Raw genomic sequence first — 23,992 nt, forward strand, 5'->3', positions numbered from 1 at the left:
GTGGTGACCTTGGATGGCCCCAAAATGACCTTCAAAAAATGTTGCTTTAAATGTTGACTGTACCTATCAAGTTTCATGCCCATACGACACTTTTTAGTTATTTGACCTCAGATGACCCCTGGGAGGGGACCCCGGGGTCAGATGACTTAACGAACATAAACATCTTCTTGCCAGGACATAACTACATCCACCCACCGAGTTTGAGCCCCGTACGACCTAGGTTTATGCCCATATGACAGTTTTTAGTCATTTGACCTCCGGGGTCGGATGACTTAACGAACATAAACTTCTTCTTGCCAGGACAGAACTACACCCACCCACCGAGTTTGAGCTCCGTAGGACCAAGACGGCCTCACATTAGCAGTCACAGACAAACAGACAAAACCTAAATCTACAGAATATATCCATTACTCGTCGATACTCGATAGAGCGTAAAATAAATAACTTAGAAAATGTTCTTGATGTCCTTTAACATGTTTCTATAGTTAGCCATGGGCCTATTCTGTAGAACTGGCCGGTGACTAAGTCCTCTTTATTGGGATGTCTATCGACTTATCGACGAGTAATGGCGCTAAATTCAGAGTAAGGTCTCCTATTCCGGTAGGTCTATACTTTGAATTTTTTATCTGGATGTACATCTATGTGTATCATTATTTTGTGCTATTTTCGAACTGACGGAGTGACCCTGTAATGGAGTCATGGTGACTCTATACGAAATGGAGTCTAGGTTACTCTAGAAGCAGAGTCCAGCCACTATACGCGACTCTGTCTAAAATGACTCCATATTGGGAGTCAAATGACTCCTGTGTAGAGTCATCAACGGTGACTCTTCAGCAGAGTCAAGAAATGTATGACTCTTCAAGGGAGTCAGGTGACTCCAAATATGGAGTCATTTTAGACATAGAGTCGCAGAGTGCTGGACTCTGCTTTTAGAGTCACCCTAACTCCAGTTTGGCTTTCAGTGTTGTTCTGCCGTCAAATGCTGCTGGATTCACTATACTTCAAGAAAATTTTCAACCCCATCCCCAATGTCAAAAAGATATCTACGCCACTGAGAAGGATATCGATGTACGGACAATTTCTGGCCGGAAAGAAATTATACGCCAATGTACCGTACATCTGCTCCCACTATAAACACGCTGTGTATGTACAGACTGGGGAAAACATTAGTTAATGATTAAGTGTCTGTCATGGTAGGAGTCTGAGTCTGGGATGTGTGTCTATAGGGGGAAGAGTCCCGTGGTGATGTTCAGTAGGCAAAGCAGTCATATCTCCGAAAGGAATGATATAGAAAACCATTATTTGATATGCAACTGTTTTATCACTTCCCGTTTCAATTAAAGGTGAACCTCATTGAAAATAAAGTTATATATCAATAGAAAGCTTATGATGTCACGAATCAGAAAAGAATATTTTTTATTTGCATAGCGTACCAGGCTAGACATAATCTCCATGCAAAGATTGGATATTGGCACCCCCCCCCCCTAAATTACAAAACGAAATCGTCCAAATTGGGCGCTTTCGTTGATGACGTCAGCCCAGGGACACCGTGACAGTTACTTCCGGGTTTGATTGTAAACACAATGTCCGTGTATTACTGTGGCATGCATCGGGCCAATGCACGAATTCAGTCATTGTCAACTTACTTTACATGAAAAATATCTTCAATAAAATAAGAATAACATGAAGGAAATACCATGATCAAATTAAGAATGAAGTTCCTGAATAAAGTGTGTGGATTTAAAAATGGGAAAAGTGCTGGCCGGGGTGATTTGGGATAGGCCAAGCCATCCACGATATGCATAGGGAATATTACAGTAAAGCACGAAGAGCGAAGATTCGCCGAAGAACCGGAATGAAAACAGATTACAAAAAATAACTGCTAGTGCTACCAGTACAGATCGTCACACCAAGTTGAGATGAACTTATCACAATGACAAAATGAAGGAATAGAATAAGGTACATGTACAGGATTTTTAATTATTTCTTAGCTTTACAACCAGTCATGGCCGGTCATGTATGATAGGCGAACTCGTATAGATACATACGGGATGAGCTCAGTGACTGACGGAGTCTCACTACGCCGAGTGTTCAGTATCCGCGACTGTACTGAACTTGAAGACAAAATGACCGATTTGATATTCACATTCTGATATTTCCAACTTATTGCTACTTCATCAGCAAAATTTATTCCTGTAAATGTTCCAAATATAAGGGAACGATTGATCAAATCTGCTGAAACACCCCATGAAACACGGAGGACGAAGCGAGTCGCTGTGTTTGTGCGTATCCGTCCCTGCAATTCAGCAGCAATTTACGCTGTTACGCATCGTGTTCGGTAATCCATAAAACATGAATGTTTCACTTTTTCAGTACCGTACACTGATTGTACTATCATTAAAGAATCATGACACAAGTGACAATATTTTAATTTTATTCAGATTTCAGAATTCCATCAAATAACGGCATACTAAGCCTAAATTGTATTTATTTTATAATAAAGTATCTGCCTGAGTATCTGTTTCTTTCAATCGCGATTGTGTGGAAAGAATGTATTACCGCAATACGCTAAATATGAAAACCTTTTATGGGCTGGATTTGATGAAATCGGCGGTTTTTTATTATTTTTTTAATTACTGCAAGACGATATTTTTTAAATCAGACATTTTAAAATGAATCAAGAATATATAGGGAATGTCACAAACAACTATTTAATTTGTTATTCGATCATGTTCAGTCCATGACATGAACGGTAGCAGCATTTGCGCATGGGATTGATCCCAGCGCGAAATTCAAACTCAATTACCCAGTTATACCCAGCCAGTTATGACTGATTTTGTCAAAAATGTACGGAAAATTTATGTGTTGACAATAATTCTATTATTTCTAATATATATAGAAGGAACCAGCAATTTGAAGATTCCTCTAATTTCAAGCTTTATTGTGAAAATCAGACTTGCCGGGCAGCTTGCAAAGTACAGGAAGCAAGTCTTGTTTACATGTTTCCGAGTAGGATCACGTGACTGCGAACCCTGAGCTTACGTCACGAGCATTTCCAAGGTCATAGACGATTGATTTGGGTGCTTTTTGGGCGCCTTAAAAAAGACCAAAAATTCAATCATTTTTTTAATTTTTCAGCTTTATTAGCAATCAAAAAAATCGGTAAAAATTATTTTTAATATCCTGACATCATAAGCTTTCCATTGATATATAACTTTATTTTCAATGAGGTTCACCTTTAAGGGGGCGGGGGGTAAGGTGTTTCGGCTTCAAGCACCCATCCCTATTCTTAAGCCTATGTTTATCATGTTTATTGAAGTTATTGAATAAAATCTATTCCCATATTTAATGCCTGTTGAAAGGGAATATTAAGTTTGTAAACAATACATTGTTGTAGTGTTTCTAGCATCTTTAAGTCAGAACAATTGGTTTTATTTTTGTTTATGTGCCCGGGAGCACGTGTATTTCAAAGTAGACACCATGCTCATGTACAAAAACAAGTAAAAAGGGTTGTTTTTCAGCATTGGGCAAGTACAGCGCTGTATATGTTTAGGGTGTCAAAAACGCCAAAAATCAGGAAAAAGGGTATACTTTTCCAAGCAAAATACTTGCTTAGGGTACCAAAGTTTAATGGCAAAATAAAAAGGGTGAAATAGGCTATGTTTGGCTTCTATCAGAACACATCGTAGGGTAAAATATTAAGAAACATCAAACTACTAATGTTAAACAAGAACCTGAACATGAATTTTTTTTTTTTTTTTAATAAAAATGGCAAAATACTTGTTAGGGTATGTTTTGCACCGAATTGCACGCGCTGAGTAATACTCTTTTAGGGTGCGTTTCAAGAGTCCATACATGAGCATGGTGTCCATTACGTAATGTTAGTGGCCCCCAGGTTTATGTGGGGCCAAAGTGTGTTGAAATTGATGTCCAACCAAAAATTAACATCCAAATTTACCCCTTTTGGGCCAAAAATCAAAGACATGTTTTAGGATCAATGCATCACACCTTTTCCCAAAAATTAGAAACATTGATATTTCATATTTCAGATAGTACCAAGATAACTCTATTGACAATCTCATTTTATAAATATGGGTGCGAAATCTGGAAGAAAAAAGGAATGACAGACCCATATGTTAAGAAAATATGTATTTTTTACTGCATTGGGAGATTGAGTTTATCATAGGAAATTTTACTGTAATTAAACTTTGCAGGCTTAGTCTTCGGCATGGTATTTTAGTACACCATTGGGCATTGCAAGCAAAAAGTAGAAATTCAAGAAAAATTGAGGGCGATGATTTTTGCGCAATATAACTTGATTGCTACAGATTTTCCCTCCAAGAGCCTGTGCTGTTTCAATCACAGTGGAAGAGACTGATTACATGCAACCTATGTTGATCTGGTACAACCTCAGTCTCTGTGGTAGAGATTGATTATCCCTAATTCATGTAGTCGTTGCCATAGGATATTTTCTGCGTTATTGTCATGATTGGCATAATTCACATGCTTTCGAAATGTTTTGTCATAGTAATATTCTGAAAAGTTGGCATAACTTCCACCGAAACCATATACATTTACCTGCGAAATAAAAAAGAAGGAGAAAAATTAATTAATTTATAGTAATTATTGAAGTTTTTATATTAAATTCGGAGATCTCTGGTTTTACTCAGAGTGCAACGATAGAGTGATATGTGAGCTCATGTGTATCATTGAATCAGTGACATATAAACTGGGTTCATGTCATTATTCGTCTGACGTCTTATTTATACGTCCCAGCTGTGTGAAGCTCCGCTCAATGAAATACATAATTGTAGGCGCTGGAATGAAATGACTATTTTCTTCGTTTTGCCTCTGATGTTTGGCTCGAAATTAAAAGGGGACAATGTGATCAGTGAAAAACTAACGCTTAAATAAGATTCTATTCTTTATGCAAATCGCATATTATTGTTTAAGAGAATACTTACTTCATCACAAGTATGTATTGCTAATAGCAACATTATTCCACCTGTTGTAGGTCTGTATATTTCGCTGTGCTGTCTTGTAGAATTTACCCAACTGAAAACATAATCAATAGAGCAGTTATCACATAGTGATTACACTATGGTTTCATTCAGTATACAGACTGCCCCAATAAAAAGTACTGGGTGATTTAATTGGTCATAGATTCAATGTACATTTAAATCGTGTTCACACGGTCGGACATAAGTGACTTATTACCGGCCTTGTAAAAAATGAAAGTAAATTATCGGACGCCCGTATTTCGAAATTTCCCGTAGTTTTACGGGAACCAGCCGTAAGCAAAACAGCACTTTGTGATTAGAACCACCTACCTACCTCCACACCCACCCGCACATCTACATGTAATACTGAAAACCCATGTGTATCACTATTAACTTCCACTTAATCCTGCTTAAACACAGTGAAAGTAAAATTTAAATTCCGTAATTTTACTGGTTCCCGTAAAAGTACGGGGAACCCACTGGCAGCAAATTTTCCGGTTATCCCGTAAAAACAACAAATTACGGGATAACCGGAAAATTTAGACATAGGGTTACCCACAAAACAAACATGGGGAATCCGCACAGTTACTTATTGAAACAAGGTGCTAAATTTAGACATTGGGGATTCCCCACAAAACAAACATCGGGGAATCCCCAATGTTAACGTGTTAAAGTTGTTCATTACTTCATATACTACTTGTATTTCTTATCTTTATACCTGTCACCCCGGCCTGTCACGTATTCGCATTTGACAGCAAATTATAATTTACTATTGCAAAAAGTCATTCCAATATCAAATTAAAAGACTTTTTTTGAAAAACAAATCAGTGATGGATCATGGGAGCATAGTAACTTGACCCATTTCCGGAGGGTGAGACCTTGCTAGAGGGCGTTTTTACTCTCTTCAACAGGTACGATTCAATATAAGGGACGAGTAAGAGTTTGGTGTGAATTATTCAAAATCGATCGATAGCTTGCCTCGCATATAGTAGAATTCAAACCAACGTACGAAATTCATCATAGTTTTGCATTAATTGTCAACATAAAAACGTGAATTTAGTATCATCCCCTGCCATCGGTCGACCAATAGCGCTATTCTGAATCCGATTCCGACACAAGTGGTTAAACTCAGCATGTTCGAGGTCACCGCAATGCAATGTGGGAGACACAAATATGGTGCCAATTTCAAATAATTTGCCGTCGAAATGACATGATACCTGCATATTATTGCTACAGTACCGTACACAATTTGTAGTTGATGTGTTATTACAGTGACAAGTTTGAGCTGGGAATATAAACCCTGCTCCACTTCCTTGAATTAAGGGTATCGCGGCGCCCTGTCTGTTTATAGTGGCCGTATACGGAAAGATTATACTGCAATATCCATCGCCTTTTCGAAGGATATCCATTCCGTATAATATGTGCGACAATAACCATTATTGGTCTGTTTATAGTGGAGACCAATACCGTATGATACATGCTTATACGCTAAATACCGGATAATCTGGCTCACTATAAACACGCTCACAGTGATCATAGGACCAAACTGCTTAGTTTTACCTACCTCCATTTTATATATCTTTCAAAGTCGGGATGAACTACTTTGACATTTTGCGCTGTTAGATTCTTTGGGAATTTTGGTGCAGATCTGTGAAAAAGAATAAAACATAAATATAAATTAATGTTTCTTCACATACCAAGTTTTATTTCGGTAAAACCCATAAGCCGTTCCGGTTAGACTGGACCTGTGATGTTGTCACGCCGATGCGCAGATCGTTACTGCGCACTTTACGGTTTTGAGAGGGCGCAACACTAAATCACAACGTATTTTATGTAATAACGAAATTCTGGTAATTTCATTGCTTCCCGAACTTCTCTGGACCTTTTGTCGTGTTCTCTCCCAATTAACACCCTAAACAGAGAGGAGAGGAGAACACAAACCTCTATGTGTCACGTCTAAGATCCACTTCTGAAGTCTGCAAAAGGGACTAAGGAACATCGGAAACCATTCCCATTTCTTTGCCGGGTCTCAGATGACCATATCGGTCATACCTGATGAAGTCCTCCGATGAGATTGTAGTTACCATTATTTAACAACATGTTCACTTTAAATCACTCAATATCATGAATTTGACAAGTGTATTATTTTATTGATTGCATGCAGAAAAAACGGACATTTTACCTCAGAATCAATGCTCTGTGGTGGATTAGGACAACTTCCGACTTTGAAATGAGCGGAAAGTTTAGGATATTTTTGCCCTTACTTTTTGCACCGCGAAATAGTGACAATACAGCGTATGTAGCCAATGTGAACATAGGGTCGTCGGCAGAAATATTTTCCTATCAAACTGGACTAACACGTCAGTTATATGGTATTTCACAATATTACAGTAATATGGAAAGAATATTACACAATATTACAGTAATGGTAAGAAAAGTGCAAACGTTCATTTGTCGAATATGTGACGCAGTGACCAGCTCTAATGACGTCACTATGTAAACACCGTTGAGGTGCTTACTTGCGTGCTTAATCCGAGTGGTTTCCTCGAACTGTGATGGCTTTCCACAACTTCTTGTCCTCCATTGCTGTCTTGAAGTCTGCTGCCTCCAGTACAGTGTCATCTTCCAGAATATCAATGTAGGTCAGAGCAGGTCTTCCAGGTTTCCGCCTCCCATGCTTAGGTATCCACTTCTGGAACAGTGGCCAGCAAATGGGTTCTTCTTTCCCTGATCTTGTGGCTTATTTTTGGAAGATCTCCATATATATAGGTCTGGATTTGACATTATGTTCTTTCCCATGCACATTCAGAACAGTTCTTAGCGTGCGGCTGTAACAGCCATCGAGACTATTTGCAAGTTTAGGGGTGATGGTCCATAAAGCAGCAAAGATTCGAAGTTTGAAACTCCTGGTAAGAGTTGACCTCCAGATTTTCTTAAGTTTACTGCACGCCCTCCATGCTGCTGCTTTACGTAACTTTACATCCCTTTCTGTGTTTTTCATCCAAGCGCCAAGGTATTTGAAGTCGTCTACCTCCTCTAGTACTTCACTCTCATTTGTTGTGATGCTTTCTCTCCCGTTATTGCAGGACATATACTTTGTTTTACTTCCATTCATCTTCAGTCTCCACTCTATGAAGCAGTGGTGTATTTCCTCAGACAACAGTGCAATGTCGTCAGCAAAATCAAAGTCCTAGCAAAAATCATAGCTCCTCTTCATTTCCATCAATAGCTATTCTCAGTGCAAAGTCGGGGACAATCACAAACAGGTATGGGGCGAGGGTATCCCCTGCTAAGATTTCAAACAATTCTGTCTTGCCATCTGGTGATATTACTTTGGCTTTTGTGTTTTGGTACATTTTGCCAATAGCTTCAACAATGAGTTCCGGAATACCGGTAGGCATGGAGTATCTTGCCTCTATGGATGGTGTCAAAAGCTTTCTTTAAGTCGATGAATGTTATTATCGCTGGCAGGTTATGCGCCTTTACCTCTTAAATCAACTCTAAATCCATTCTGATTTGTTCTCAGATGCTTGTCAATTTCAGAACTTAAAAGTATCATTCTGTTGTAGGTTTTAGCTACGATGGAGGTTAGACTGATACCGCGATAATTGTTTCCTGAACTAAGATCTCCTGTTTTGGGGATATTAACAATATTTAGTATGGACCATTGGTCCAGTTTCTTCCCTTTGAGAAGTGCGTCATTGAGGTATTAATAATTAATTAGGTAAATATCAAATACGGAGGTATCCAAAAGTATGCTAATTAGAAGTTCAACGAATCAGAATACGATCCTGGTATCCAATTCTATGCAAATGAGTTGAAGGTGGTTATGTGAACATGTTCAGCACTTCCTCTCCCCGGGTTTCTCTCTAGCTTATAAAGGAACTCTGTGGCCGATTTAAACGTGTTTCTATGGGACGCTGAATTAGTGTTGCGCCCCCTTGGCATGCACAGTACCGATGTTCGCTAAACGATCTGCGCATTGGCGCAAATGACGACATCTCAGATCTACCCGTAAACATGGTAAAGGCTTACGGGATTAACCGAATAGGTCTCTATTGACAATTCTGATGAACTTAATTGCGGATCTGTTATAAACACTGGAAACTCCCGCACAGTGTCTTCGACCCTATATCTTCATGGCAGGAATCGCCATGGTAGGTTAAATCCACAGCCACGATTAGCCATTTGGTTCAAACCTTTAAAGCTCTTTTAAACTAATAATTAGTCGAGGGACATAACTAAGGCTACTCACAATAGCCGGGTAATCGATCTTGGTTGTGCGTGATTAAGCTTGTATACCCCATTGAGGTCAATGGTCATCGACTTTTATACTGCCTACAGTGAGTGCAGCTGTACTACACGCTGCACGCTGTAGTCCATAACAGGACCAACGCAATATAAAATGGTCAAATTTTGAGTTCAAAGCGCACGGCCAATTTTCAAAGCGCATTCTAGCGACTATCATATCTGTTCAACACGTATTTCCAAGTTTATGAGACCAAATCTGGTTTCTTGAGAAAAAAATCATGACGGGAGATATTCATCATTTTCTAACCCGGTATCAGAAGATTTTCGTCTGATATCAAAATCGTGCATAGCAATTCACGTGTATCGATCCCGTGTATTCATTTTAGTGTCCCTTCTGCACCAAATAATTATTAGCCAGGCGGTGTCGGTGTGTCCCGTTTTAATTTTTGGGGATTAGTCAACAGAACTGGCTAAAACTTAAATGTCCACGTTTGCTATTGTTGGCAGTATCAAAATGTTTTTAGAAATAAAAACCTTGTTTTTGTAAAAAATAACACATAATTGACCATACATTATTAATAAACTAAAACAGTTAGAACTGAAAGTTTGTGTTCTACTACTATTCCAAAAGGCACCACTCTCCGTACTTGAATTCCCGAGAAAATCTAAAATATACAACAACACCTCATTTAAGCCTCTCATTTCCTATGGCTCATGACTGTAGACTATTGATTTTATGCTAACGCTGTTACGTAATTAAGTGTGTGATATAATTATTTTTACAAGTGTTGTTTGAAAGACAAAGGTACAGTGTTTACGTGATTACGATTCAACTTTCATTACTTATACTGACCGACCCTCGTATTCAGTTTCCTCTTGTAGCGAGCAACCGTTCCACATTGTGTTTATTTGTTCATTAGGCCATGATCTATGATTAGGCCAATCAAATTAAGAAAAATAAGGGGTTAAGGGGGTACTACACCCCTGGCCAATTGTTTGCCTATTTTTGCATTTTTCTCAAAAATTAGAGCACATTGGTGACAAGTAAGATATGTATATTATAGGGGCAAGAAAATTCAGCAACTCAAAGCAAGTAGTTATTGATTTATTGATCAAATATTGGTTTTCCCTCATTTTTGACTGTAACTCCACAACTGTTATCTGTGCTGCAATAAAATTTTCAGTGCAGTAGTTGTAGTCCTTGCCCCTATAATATACATATCTTACTTGTCACCAATGCGCTATAATTTTTGAAAAAAAAAAAAAAATAGGCACAAAATTGAGCAAGGGTGTAGTACCCCTTAACCCACCACTAATTGCAACAGAATTCATTTAATCACCATTCATTTTAGAAACATGGATTTTTGGGGACTTATATGTTTTTGTGTTAGCTTTGGGAGATGGATGTATGCGAAATTAATTCTGTTGGAATTGGTGAGTGATTTTTTTATTTAAATCTTATTACCTATTTCTAATTGGATCTTTTGGAAGCTCCACATTTCTAATATACGCATTTATTAACTGATAAGTCCATAGTTCATTAGCGAAGAATATGTAGCGAACATCGGTATTACCGGGCGGAGCCACGAAGCCATATTTCCTGCTCGCCATTAAAGTGTTTGTTAATGTGTTAACTGTAAAACAATAAAACGACGTTTTTGCCCCCACATCGTCTTCGTATCCTTTAGTTAATGCAGTGTTGACTCTGAAAGACAAAAACTTGCAAAATTACAATAATTGAATGAAAAAAGGAGTAAATTTAGTTATTGTAATTTCATATTGTTATTGATATTACTGTAAAATAAATATTTAATGTCACTATGACGTCATAATTTTAGCGCCGCCTCACAAAATTAGACAAATCTGGCTATGCACAAAAGTATAGGCCATAATTGATTATCGGTTAAAAATCACACGAAAATGCAAACAATGACAAAGAAGGCATTAAATTTGGAACCATGTAGCCTGGCCTACATAGGCCTATCTGTTTATATATAGAAAAAATATATAATACATGATCCCTAACATTTTGTCAAATTTACAAAATGAGAAAGTTGCATGAGTTAAACCATCCCAAGAGATATTCCTTTAGTCGCACAACATGCGTAGAACAGTTTCATGAAATCCATCTCATAAGTAACAAATTTATAATTCAGCTCTACCAATTTTATGCAAAAAGTGATAGACCACCCAGTGACATTGTTAGGTATTCTAATCTTTGTTCCATGAAAGTATACATACTCTAGGCTCTGGGGTGATTTCGTGTACATGACTCTTTTAGAAATTTACTTTCCATTTTCATGTTATACAGTATATACTAAGACATTCAAAAAAAGTTTGGGTAAGAAATTCAGATCAAGTAAAATTGAATATGGCGTCCAAAATGGCCGCCAAATAGGTGTTATCCATTAAAATACACTATATGCAAAATAAATTTCTAAAAGAGCCATGTACACGGAATTGAGTCAACCCAGAGCCTGTACTGGCCACCTACCTAAATACATAATCATTTCCATCTATCTCTTTGCCCATTTTTGAGCCGTTCAACACCCCACCATTTCCTATTACTGCACATCGTATACAAGATGAGTTTCCCTTTGGTAGCTTGCCATTGATCAGACGATCGTCAAATAAGTACCGACTGCTAGATGAATTTAACACGTTTAAAGCAGATGCAATAACTGAAATAAATCACAGAATGACAACATTTTTTGAGGTCAATTGTCAATCTATACAAATAAGATAATTAGTGAGTTGCTTATTTTGTGGAATTGAAAAATCATGAAGCTAAATAATTATGTCAACTTCTGATTTTCACTCACAGGTGAAATAGTGTATAATTCCCTTATCCATCACAATAAAATAAAAGCGACGCAATACAACATAGGCGCAGTATCCTAGCTTATCCTAGTCAATACCCACATATAACCATCACAACCAGAATAAACTCCTTAAGTAAAGTACGAGTACAAATCAAGTCAATTAGGCAGTGCAGTTAGTTCCTTGTTCAGGGTAATTCCAAGTTAGCACAAATATTTTCACGAGAACATTCTTCCAACCACACTTGGGTTCGAACTAGGGAGCTCTCGCTCTGAAGTCTGATGCCTTTTATCTGTGGGGCTAGTGCATTGGACGCATCAACATCTCAATACGCGTGCATTATTTTCTAAAATTTAACTCTCAACAAATCATATGTATTAATTAACCTATAAACAAGGTGTATCGTAACAATAAATCATTTCTTTAAATACTTACCATCATAGTCCATATCTTTCCAACCATAGATGGATGAAAAATCGTGCAATCGTTTATATTCATCTTTATTGATATGCTCATTCCACATTAACAACGGCATATCTGGAATGTATACGCCCTTCATCTCTTTCATGGCAAGCATTTTTCGTCTTACTGTGTTTGGGCATCTCTGTGGAAACAAAATGAGATTTAATGATATGCCTGTTAGCCATAGACTTTTCAATCTCTAGCATCCTCATCACCATCCTCCAAAAAACTAGGATTACCAGAACAATAGACCTAGACCTACTTCAAACCAAAAAGAAACAGTTTAAAAATCCTACTTGTAAACTTCCAGGATATTCGCCACCAAATTATGTATCTGAGGGTTTGTATGGATGATAAAGACCCGGACGCAATTTTTTTCCGTATACATTTGAATAGGAGAAACTTATAATAATATAAATGTACTAGGCGGTTACCCGTATTTAGCGGTTCTCGGCCGGGCGCGATTACCTGGCTGATGGTGACTGCACCAACCAAGTTTCATTCCCATCCGTCAGTGTTTGCTAATTAGACCTCAAATGACCCCTGGTGACCCCAAAATGACCTTCCAAAATGTGGCTTCAAATGTTGACTGTACCCACCAAGTTCCATGTCCATATGACAGTTTTTACTCATTTGACCTCAGCTGACCCCTGGATTTCCCCGATATGATCTTATAAAAATTTGGCTCAAAATAATGACTGTACCCACCAAGTTTCATGCACATACGACAGTTTTTAGTAATTTGACATCGGCTTACCCCTGGATGACCTCGGATGACCCTAAAACGACCTTCCAAAATTTGGCTCTAAATGTTGACTGTACCCATCAAGTTTCATGCCCATACAAATTTTTTTTAGTAATTTGACATCAGATGACCCCTGGATGACCTCGGATGACCCCGAAATGACCTTCCACAAATTTGATTCTAATTGTTGACTGTACCCACCAAGTTTCATGGCCATACTACTGTTTTTGCTAATTTGACATCAGATGACCCCTGGATGACCTCGGGTGGCCTTGACAATGGGTCAAGGTCACCCAATACAAACTTGTTCTATCTGGGGCCAAGATGCACCCCGGTGATGCACCCACCCACCAAGTTTGAGGAACGTGCTCCCCTAGTCTCCGAGAAATTAGGCGGACAGACAGACTCACAGAGGCACAGACTCACAGACTACCAGTATTATTACATAGATAGTGTTTATGAGGCTATATTTCACCATAGTGTCATAATTATTTCTTCTTATTTAACAAAAAGAAACGATACATATTAGAATAAAATTCTACCACGGATTGACCGGGGTTCGAACCAACAACCTATGGATCCATAGTCAGACCACTGTGCTACGAGTCGCTCTGCAAGAAAGAAATGCGTCTGTTTATTATACTTATTGAATACGGAATAAAAGCGCAAACACACGATATACTATTACTAGTGAAAACGTAATAATCTCCGATCAATAATGAACCCTAACCCTGAGACCCTAACACTAATCCTAACTCTAAACTTAAACTTAAACCTAACCCTAATCCTAAACCTAATCCTTACCCTAAACCTAATCCTAACCCTAAGACTAATCCTAACCCTACCCTAAACCTGACCCGGGCCCTAACCCTAATAGGCGTATCACAGTGTCATTGCTCCGATATCTTCATGGCAGAAATCGCCATGGTAGTATGAATCCACAGCCACGCATGGTCATTTTGTTCCGACCTGTTTAATAATTTTGAGACGCATAATGAGCTGATTGACATCCGACTAAGGCTACTGACAATAGCCTGGTAATTGACCTATCTGTGTGTGAGTGAGCATGTATACGCCATGGGTCATCTGCTTTTAGACTGCCTCCACCACATGTCCACGAGTGAGTGCAGCTAGCCTATACTACGCTGCGCTATAGTTCGGCACATATAAAATCAGAATTTTGGTCAGTTTTTGAGTTCAAGACGCACGCTTCTTTCTCAATACTCAAGCTAACGACTATCATATCCTTTCAACACATATGTTCAAGTTCAAGGATCTAAATATGGCTTCTTTAGAACAAAAAAATTACGGATTTATCGCCTGAATATCAAATCGTGCATAGCACACTCACGTGTATCGATCCCGTGTACTCATTTTAGTGTCTCTGCTGTACAATGTAATTATTAACCAGGCGATGTCGGTGTGCGTATGCAGTTGCTTAAACGGGCTCCCATTTCAAATGTTAACTATAATATTTCGCGACCCGGATATCATCATAGGGTCCGAGACACATTTGAATAATTCTGTGAACAGTAACGAACTTTATGGTTTTTCATTTTTTTTTTTAAAGACCGTAATTTTGGTTCTGCCAAAGGAGGAGTACTCATAGCAACCAAAACGACCTCATAGCCACTCATAGAGTGGACCTTGACTCAGATTATGAGGCAGTCTGGGTTTCAATTGAACTTCAAGGAGCCAAACAAATCATCATTGGTTCATTCTATCGTTCCCAATGAGCATTTTGATCAGTTACGTGAGTCTTTTTGTAAAGCTAGTAAATAAAATAACAGCCAAATGTATTTAGCTGGAGCCTTCAACCTTCCCGATGTTAAAGCAATAATGTGTGATTTGCATTAAGAATAGATTCCTATTCAAATATTTGTTTGCACTGATCACATTATCCACTTTTAATTTCAAGCCAAACAAATGAGGAATGACGAAGAAAATTGCGATTTCATTCCAGCGACTACAATGCGTGTACTACGCTCGCCGATCGTATTATATGTAATACTTCACGGAGCATTGCGCTTGACATGTGTACACATAAGCTGACATCTAGGGGACATGTTAGCAAGCATTGTGATTGGTGAACTCTACCGGGTCTACCCGGTTTTAATACAAAAAGTTAAATTTTACTGTTATTAAAGCACTTCAGGCTTAGTCTTTTACGTGGTATTTTAGTACACCACTGGGCATTATAATTATGCAAAAGTAGCAATCCGAGTAAAATTGAGGGCGTTGCTGTGAAGCAAATCACACATTATGGCTTTAATTGGCCAACCCAGTCCATACCACCTGGCTCCCAATAATAATGTTGCCCTGTCAAACCACATGCTGGAGATTTCAGCTAAGTTTGGGCTGGATCAGATTGTCACCGAGCCTACTATATAGGATCGAAAACATCCTCGATCTCTTTATACCCGCATGCGAAGCATGGACGGGTATATTGTTATCCATGTGGTTTCTTCCCCAATTCCTCCTTCTCCTCCTCCTATTATTTCATTAACACAAGAACGGCAAAACCTATGAAAATAATAGATGTGATTATTGATTATTGACTCATTTCCTATGAGATCAATGTTTTAATGTTAACTGCAGTTTCTTAGTTAAATGACTGAAATGAGAAAAAAGTTTGCTTGAGTAGTTTGATTGATCCTGGTCCCATCATGACCTATCATGACCTAAGTGTGTGTCCACCTAAACCGAGAGTTAAACAAACAAACAAACAAAGAAACAAACAAACAAATAAACGAAAACAACCCTACTTACCATGTATTTCAAATACTGATCATCATGTCTGTATGACTTCTCATAATTCACAGTGCTTTTATTTCCCAGGAACCACCGAATGTTTTGAAGAAAGTCTGTATCTACGTGTAGAGAACTGTCCGGAGCTATTGTCGATTCTAAGTTGTGCAAAACAGCTTGTATCTTGTCATCTTCTGCATTGGACCTACAGAAATATGTGACTTTATTAACTAGATTAAAACATCGATGGCGCAAACACATTGAGGGCGCTAATTTTTAAGCATAATTTGCAGGCGGCATAGGAAACGCAACGTGACATACGAGGCTGGCGAATATACAGGGCTGACAGCCCCATTCAAAATACACGGTTAGCAATTACAAATGGAAAATTAACATACTTGCAATGTGGTACACTGTCGTACCCCGACGGTTTTAGAGTAAGATAATTTTGCTTTGACACCACATAACAAATTTAGAATTGTTTGTGAAGATTTCATGATTATGTGTTAATCCAATGGCGACCTCAAAATTGGCGATATCGCTTCCATCACCGCCTGATAATTTGTATATTTGCAGGTAGAAACTATGGTCACTATGAGTTAAATAAAACCATGTGATTCGTGCTTGATAATTATTTTTCTTACATATTGTGATTGTGATTGCCGGAGACTTCCTTTAAACTTCTAAAGCAGTTATGATAGTGAATTTGCTGCCTATGACAAAGTATAGGGACCGTTCACAAACACTTGTTGGGGGGGGACTGACGCAAAATATTTTCGGGGCCCTTTTTCAGATCTCAAAAATGTCAGGGGCCCCCCTTTTTGACATGAAAATTATGAGTCAACCCCATATAGAAAAGCATATAAACTCAATTTTCCAAGAAAAACTTGGTTTAATTTTGTCAGCCCCCCCTTAGGAGGGTCAAAACTTTTAAGCCCCCTCTTTTTGCAGCAGGCCCCCCTAACAAGTGTTTGTGAACGGTCCCTTAAAGCCTTAATGTCATATATTTCAGTCAAATTTTATTATTCTCCGATCTTCAAAATGTTGAAATAATATCAGTAATAACTGCCGGGAAGGGTTGCTGTCCATTTTAATTTGAAATAACAAGGTAGAGAGAAAGAAACCTCACTGGTTATTTTGGCCATTTAACATGCAGCCCTATGGGAGGACATATTATCATAATTTTAAATTTATGATAATATGTCGAACTTTGCTCTGTTGACCTGCAAAGACAACAAATTTAGCCGATTCCATTTAGGTGCAAGTTGGGACATGTGTAAACATTACAAATATGCAAAAAAATCAAGTTTGAAGAAAAAAAATAACCAATTTCATATTATAAATAAGTCAATCACGAAAAAACTATAATGCGTGATACTGATTTTTTTTTAAATCCTGGTGTTAAACTTAGATCAAATAAGTCTTATGCACAGTTTTGTATTTTGTAATCACATACAAGGTTATTAACAAACTATTCATCTTATTTGCACTTCAAGATCATTGCTTAAAATAGGACGTAATTACGAATTACCCTTAAACGTGGTCTAGTCGAAATCTGGCAAATTTCACTAACATTAAGTGTCTCTTAAACCCTTCGATATTTTCTTCTCATATCAAACATGTTTCATTTTGTTTTGAAGTCCCAAAGCATGTCAAGGAGCTCAAATAGGACCAAGATATTTATCTTGAGTAAGCAATTGGACAACCACATCTTAAAACCATTTTTATGGACATTATCCAAAGCTACAATATGATGCTTACTAAACTCGTGGCTTCAGTTTTTAACCGTTTCCGATGTAACAAATCTGTATTCGCTTTAACCAACATATCTTAACAACCCAAAATCACATTTCCACCAAATAGCTTTTATTTTGTAGCCTAGATTTAGGAGTATAATAATTATGGGTAATTTGAATTGCCTGGCACGTAAGATAACAGAGATGTGATGATGGAGGTAGAACATTTTGAATGACCCTCGTATTTGACTGAGAAAATGAATTTCATAACAAAAAGGTGTATCTCTGAATTCTACATGTATCGATCGACTATTTAGCGCGACTATGCATAACAATAGAAGCTGGTGACCACCGCTATGAGTTATATTACATGATATAGACAACCTCCATAAGCAGTATACAGACTTTTTATTAGACGTACAATATTGTATGTACAATATGTACGTTATTTAATCTATTGTCATTCTATTTCCAGTAATGTTTAAGTTCTAACGAATGTTTGAAGACGTCAAATCGATAATATATTTCTACCAGATATAGTACGTAACATATTATCGATTTTACATCATCAAACATTCGTTAGAACTTAAACATTACTGGAAATAGAATGGCAATAGATTAAATAACGTACATACAGTACATACAATATTGTACGTCTAATACCCGGAGTCTGTGGAGCGCTTTAGTATAAAATCCTTTTTGCAAAATCATCGTTATGTTTTGTTTTTGGACCTGGCAAACCTGCGAGATTTCTTATAGTGAAAAATGTGATATATTAACCCATCTGTATACTAGAGCACTCTTGATAGTAATTTTATAGCAGGTGGTGAAGGTTACTTGGCCTCACTCATATCTGAAGAGAACAGCTTGGGCAATTGTATACATTGGAAGCAGTGTTGCCATAAAATGATGTAATTTGGTAAATTTTAAAAAAAAATGAGATTTTTTACAAAATATGATATAAATTGATATAAACTGAAAAATTACTTTGACTTACAATTAACTCAAAGTACTATCTTAAACCAAACATATGTCATGGTTTACACTTTGGATGACTACTATGTGTTAATAATTCAACAATGTTTTGCTTTATATTTGCGAGCTATAAATTTCTATATCACAGCTTATGCTAATATGTTCAATTAGCAATGCTCTTTTGTCTTTTAATGGATATTATGATTCCATATGTTTGTGGTTTTGTTTTTCATCTGTATTTATTGTTTATGTCAAAACATGTGGTGACATTGGAACCAAACACAACGGAGTCGCTCAAATCATATCAAACTCTAATCGCACTTTTTCAATACATATTAAGCTCCTCAAATCTGATTTTGTGCACTTCACACAAAAATCACTTGTCACCCCAAAGTTAATTTAATAAATTAACCCCATGAGAACTACCTGCCTATTGGTCAAAAAGAAGTTTTCATATCAATTGGACAAATCAGCAACATTGTTAGAATAATTTCACCACGCAAAAAAAAAATGGGATGAATCTGATTGGTGATTAAAATGAAGATATCATGTAATTGACCTATGCTAGATCGGCAGGTAGTGCTCAGAACAGATTACCATAAAAACAAAATGGTAATTTTTATTGAGGAGCTACGGAATATTCAAAATACTATACATTATGAAAAGTGTATCAATTTATTTATTAAGGCGGATGTTTTGATCACAAAAGTCAGTAACAACATTTCTCTGTGACGTATGGTTTTCGACCTGTGACCTCTTGAAAATCATGAATGGGCTTAAAATGCACGTTTTTAGTGACTTCGGGCATTTTGGCAAAACAAAAATTCCTTTTTTTCACAGTATATTTCTTGCATTTTTAAAAGTTTGAATTACACTTCATATTATTGATATACAAGGCTTCTTTAGTTCTAAGCAATTAGGAGAATTCACATATCAATATTTGTTTTTGAAATGTGTTTTTTATGATACTTTACATCAAAATGCAATAATGTGAAAAAATGTTGTTAAAAAGATTACTCAAAATTATTTATATCTACGTACGCGCTATTTGGCCACAACACGCAACAGATGTTCAACATTGATTTTGTTTAAATGATGCTGTAGACATCAAACAATATTAAAAAATGATATCATTTCAAGCAATTGTTACATATAATAAGTATAAGTAAAAAGTCAAATATGATACAATTGATCAATAACTACTTCGATAATGTACCGTAAAACCTCGTCTACAAGCATATAGAGTGCTTCTGATGAAAGCTAAATTAGTCCAGTCGCCATTAAGGAGTTTGAGCAAATAAATTACAGATCCAATCATATACAAACAAGTATTATTGTAAGACCAATCTTTTGTATTTGTATATTCACTCTTGTTTCATATTAATTAAGCTTTCATCAAAAACGCTATTATATGCTTGTAGACGAGGTTTTACGGTATATGGATAAGTGTGTTAACTTGTCGAATATCCTTACAATATTAATGGACTGTGTAGAGAACATCCTGTGGACCAGCTGTGTATAATATGGGATTTGCAATGGTGTGAATCTATAAACAGGGGGTGGGGGAGGGGGACATTCCTCATGTGTTTAGATGAGGGATACAATATCAAATCCCCCATGTGTTGGCTCATTGCAAATTTCATTAATGTCAGTACGTAATAAGTCTATACAGAATAACAGATCCCGTATCTGGCAAAGTGATAAGACGTTTCGTTCTGTTTTAAATTTTATCCGCGAACTTCGTCTACGTGAAGAATTGGACCGCGAGTAGCTTCAAAAATGTCTTGTCTTGTCTTGTCATAACAAATTATCAAAAGAATAGTTTGCACTTTATAGGATATATATACTAAAAGGCAAGGCATTGTTGTTGCTGAAATAAACGTTTTTTAATCCATTAGTTGACTTGTTTGAATTGACGTTGGCCCTACACTTGCAGGTTAAATATAGCTGTTCAACAGCTGTAACTTTTTGGTTAAATTTGGGAAGACACTAATGTAAAAAGATCTGGACTGATGGTTATCATTACAGATGCAGTACGTAATACAACAAATTAATTCATAATTATGATATTATGTTATTACCTCCATGGGGACTACTGGTCATCTAACAGCATTTATAATTGGTTGATAACTTGAAATACTCATTTCAATTGCCAATTATGGCTATGCTTTGACTAATTATGGTCAAACTTGCATTTGCAGATGATCTTATTAATACCCTCTATGATTGGTTCAAAATTGGACACAATATTCATTTTGGCAAATCGGCAGGTAGTTCTGATGGGGTTAAAAATACTGAAGCGATATCAAACACTTAACCATTGACTTTACTCAATACACTACAAGACCAAGATGATACGATCGATTTTTAGCTTGTTAACACCAAGCGTAATCAGCGATTTCAAAGGAAGTTTATTGATCCACTCAGAGTAGTTCATCCTGGTGGCAGCCAGGCTTCGCGGTGATGAGTACCTTGGTTGTTGAGCCATGCATTGCCGGTCGCCGATACATTGCCAGTCGGTGACAGTGAAGTTCTAACGGCGAAGCTTCGTGGTCACCGCAAAAGTGGGCGGCGATAATGTGCAGAACCGCCTTAGGTAAATGTGACAGAATGGTCTTTCAAAAGAACTGGGATGGGACTTTTACTAATTTTGATCCACATATTATGTGTAGCGGCTACTTTAGAGTAAATATTTGAATGGTAATTGGATAGACGGTTCTAATATAACATTCAATACAGCGTCGTCAAAAATTTATCCCACAAAGAGCTACAGGGTCGATTCTAAGGACCTATACGTCAGGGTTAATTTGAACAGGTGATTTAATTGTCAGTATGACTGCAACATGACTGTAACTAAGTTTTTACTGTTCCACTTTAATAATTCTGGGAGCGACGATAGACTTCGCCAGGGTCTGGGTCTCTCCCATAGGCTTGAGGGTCGCTGATGTTTGTTTCTGCACTCTGATTATCAGGCAGGCGGCATCGGTTCAGGCATGGGTGTGGCTTCGCCTGGTGGCCAGCGTTCGGAGCTGCCACTTGAGTACGATGGAGATACAGTAATACTTCCTCGGGCAGTTCCAAGCGTGGCGGCATCCTCAGAGCCTCATAATTCCAGTCCCTCGGCAGCTCCACCCCTGCCTCTCCTGGTGGATAAATCAACTCAGTATGACAGCATGACCGTTGCGTTTTACATCAACAGGGAGGGGCACAAAAAGTCCCAGCTACCAGCATTTGCAGGGAGACAGTGTCTCTCCTTATGTGGTGTCAATGGAGGTTGTACGGAGCTTCTGGCCGGGATTGACTCGCCGATTCTTTGTCGGGGGGGTCAGTCCTCCTCTGTCTTGTCTAATAGAGTGGCACCTCACTCAGCAGTATGCATATGTCGGTCCATCTTTCAGAGGTTAGATCGTCCCATCAGAACCATCAGCTTCCGACTTAATTCACCCGGGATTAAGGGTGGTAGGCAGGGACGCCATGCAGGAGAGTTGGGAGGGCATATTCGGTTATGCCTTTCCTACCATTGCCATGATCCTTCTGGTTCTGCTGAAGGTAGCAAATTCTCGGAACTGATTACTCCTTTTCGCCGCTACTCTCTTGCCCAAGTGGTGGTTCTCCAACTTCCTGGACCTTCTCGTGGGAGAACCAGTCAGTAGTCTATGCCGCGTAGATCTTCTCACAGTTCCACCACGCCACCGGCACCAGGTACAGATGGAGGTGATCAACAACAGTTCGTCCAGACAGCGGGCCATTAATATTCGGTTGCTGCGCATGCTGAAAGGCAAGGCAACAGTCAACTAGACAGAATTACGATTCGCGACTTCGCCGATTCTACAAGTCACAGATTTCCTTACCGCTTAAGCCTACAGGACTGCCATTGTAGCGGTTCATCATGGCTTGGGGGAGGGTCTATGACGGTCTTATCGAGTCTAGCACTTTCCGACCTCATTAAGAGCATGGTGGCTGAATGACCGGAATGGGACATCCTGTTGGTGTTGCAGTATCTACACAAGGCCTTCGAACCTACGGAGGACCTCTCGCTGCAGGACTTGACATTCAAGACTGTGTTCTTGATGCCAGTGGCCTGCGGTCGACGTTGTGCAGTTATATACATGTCTATAGACGAGCACCGCCTACGCCTCACCACCGATGTAGTCTCTATCCTTCCTCGAGCTGGGTTCCTGGACAAGAACCAGACCATGTCTGTCCTTTACTCCTTACCCGATGTGCCTCCCTGATCTGGTTCTCATTGAGGGTGTCCAGTCAGGGCCCTCAGAGGGTACCTTGCGCGTATCAAGGAGATCGTGGGAGGTAAGTAGAGAGTGCTCAGTGCCCACCCCCACTCAGAAGTGAGAGGGAGATACACAAGCGCGCAATACGCGACCTGATACTGACCCGCGATTTAGGCGTTCCACCCCTCAAGATTGTCATACGTTCATACCTAGAGTGTCACAAGAAACGTGCGTTGATGGGGGCGATAAGTCGTTAGGGTTTGTAGATACTGAGCATCCCCGATCCTATGGGGGTGTCAAAACCTTTTTCTGTGGTACAGTGGGTTTCTTGTGGTCCCAAACTATCATTTTGTGTTTGCAAGTGCTAATTATTCAGCTCCATATTTAGTGATGAAATAATGACCGTTCTAGCTATTTTGGCGGCCATATTGAAAACGTGAAAAAGTGATGAATCTTATTTCAGACCCTCTAAGCATGGCTTGAGACATACGAACCGTGTTACTACAGTCATGGACAAAAGTTTGGAATATTTTTATTTTTTGCATAGCACTGTTTTAGTGCAGATTTCTTACCATCAATGATCTGTCATCCATGCAAAATGGATCACGGGAATCTGGCATGGTCTTAGGTACCATTCCATATCACACAATAAGTAATGTAGGACAATGGCTTTTGATGCCTGACCAATGAACCATCGGGCGTTCTTTTCGCAGTTATTTTAGCGATATGGTCCATAAGGTTACATTGGCTTTTGCATTACCGTGTGAAGAAACCAGCTTTACTTTGTTGCATCTGTCTGTTGTATACGATATTTCTGATCATGGGGTGCGAGTTGAGCGCAGCCTTATACGCCCGCGTCATTGACTTACGTAATCACGGCTACAAACAGAGGGATATTGTTGTCGCTTAAGGAATTACATAAGGTGCAGTTTCTAAAATTGTGAAGAGACGTCGAGAGACCGGAACTACTACACCTAGACCAAGGTCAGGTCGGCCCCGAAAGACAACCGCCAGGGAAGACCGATC

General features: G+C 38.5%; 1 protein-coding gene across 1 annotated transcript in view; it reads right to left on the bottom strand.

Annotated features, from left to right (window-relative positions):
- Positions 1-3,248: 3,248 nt before the first annotated feature.
- Positions 3,249-23,992, bottom strand: part of LOC140146007 (alpha-N-acetylgalactosaminide alpha-2,6-sialyltransferase 2-like) — a 33,389-nt gene continuing 12,645 nt past the window's right edge. The window contains exons 2-8 of the mRNA XM_072167746.1: positions 16,048-16,231; positions 12,507-12,675; positions 11,746-11,932; positions 10,717-10,956; positions 6,565-6,648; positions 4,965-5,055; positions 3,249-4,578 (exon numbers count right to left, since the gene is read on the bottom strand). Of these exons, the coding sequence (XP_072023847.1) occupies positions 4,411-4,578; positions 4,965-5,055; positions 6,565-6,648; positions 10,717-10,956; positions 11,746-11,932; positions 12,507-12,675; positions 16,048-16,231 (1,123 nt within the window). The 3' untranslated portion in view covers positions 3,249-4,410. The remainder of the gene's footprint in view (positions 4,579-4,964; positions 5,056-6,564; positions 6,649-10,716; positions 10,957-11,745; positions 11,933-12,506; positions 12,676-16,047; positions 16,232-23,992) is intronic.

This window comes from Amphiura filiformis, chromosome 2 (genome assembly GCF_039555335.1).
Source record: "Amphiura filiformis chromosome 2, Afil_fr2py, whole genome shotgun sequence".
Lineage (NCBI taxonomy): Eukaryota > Metazoa > Echinodermata > Ophiuroidea > Amphilepidida > Amphiuridae > Amphiura > Amphiura filiformis.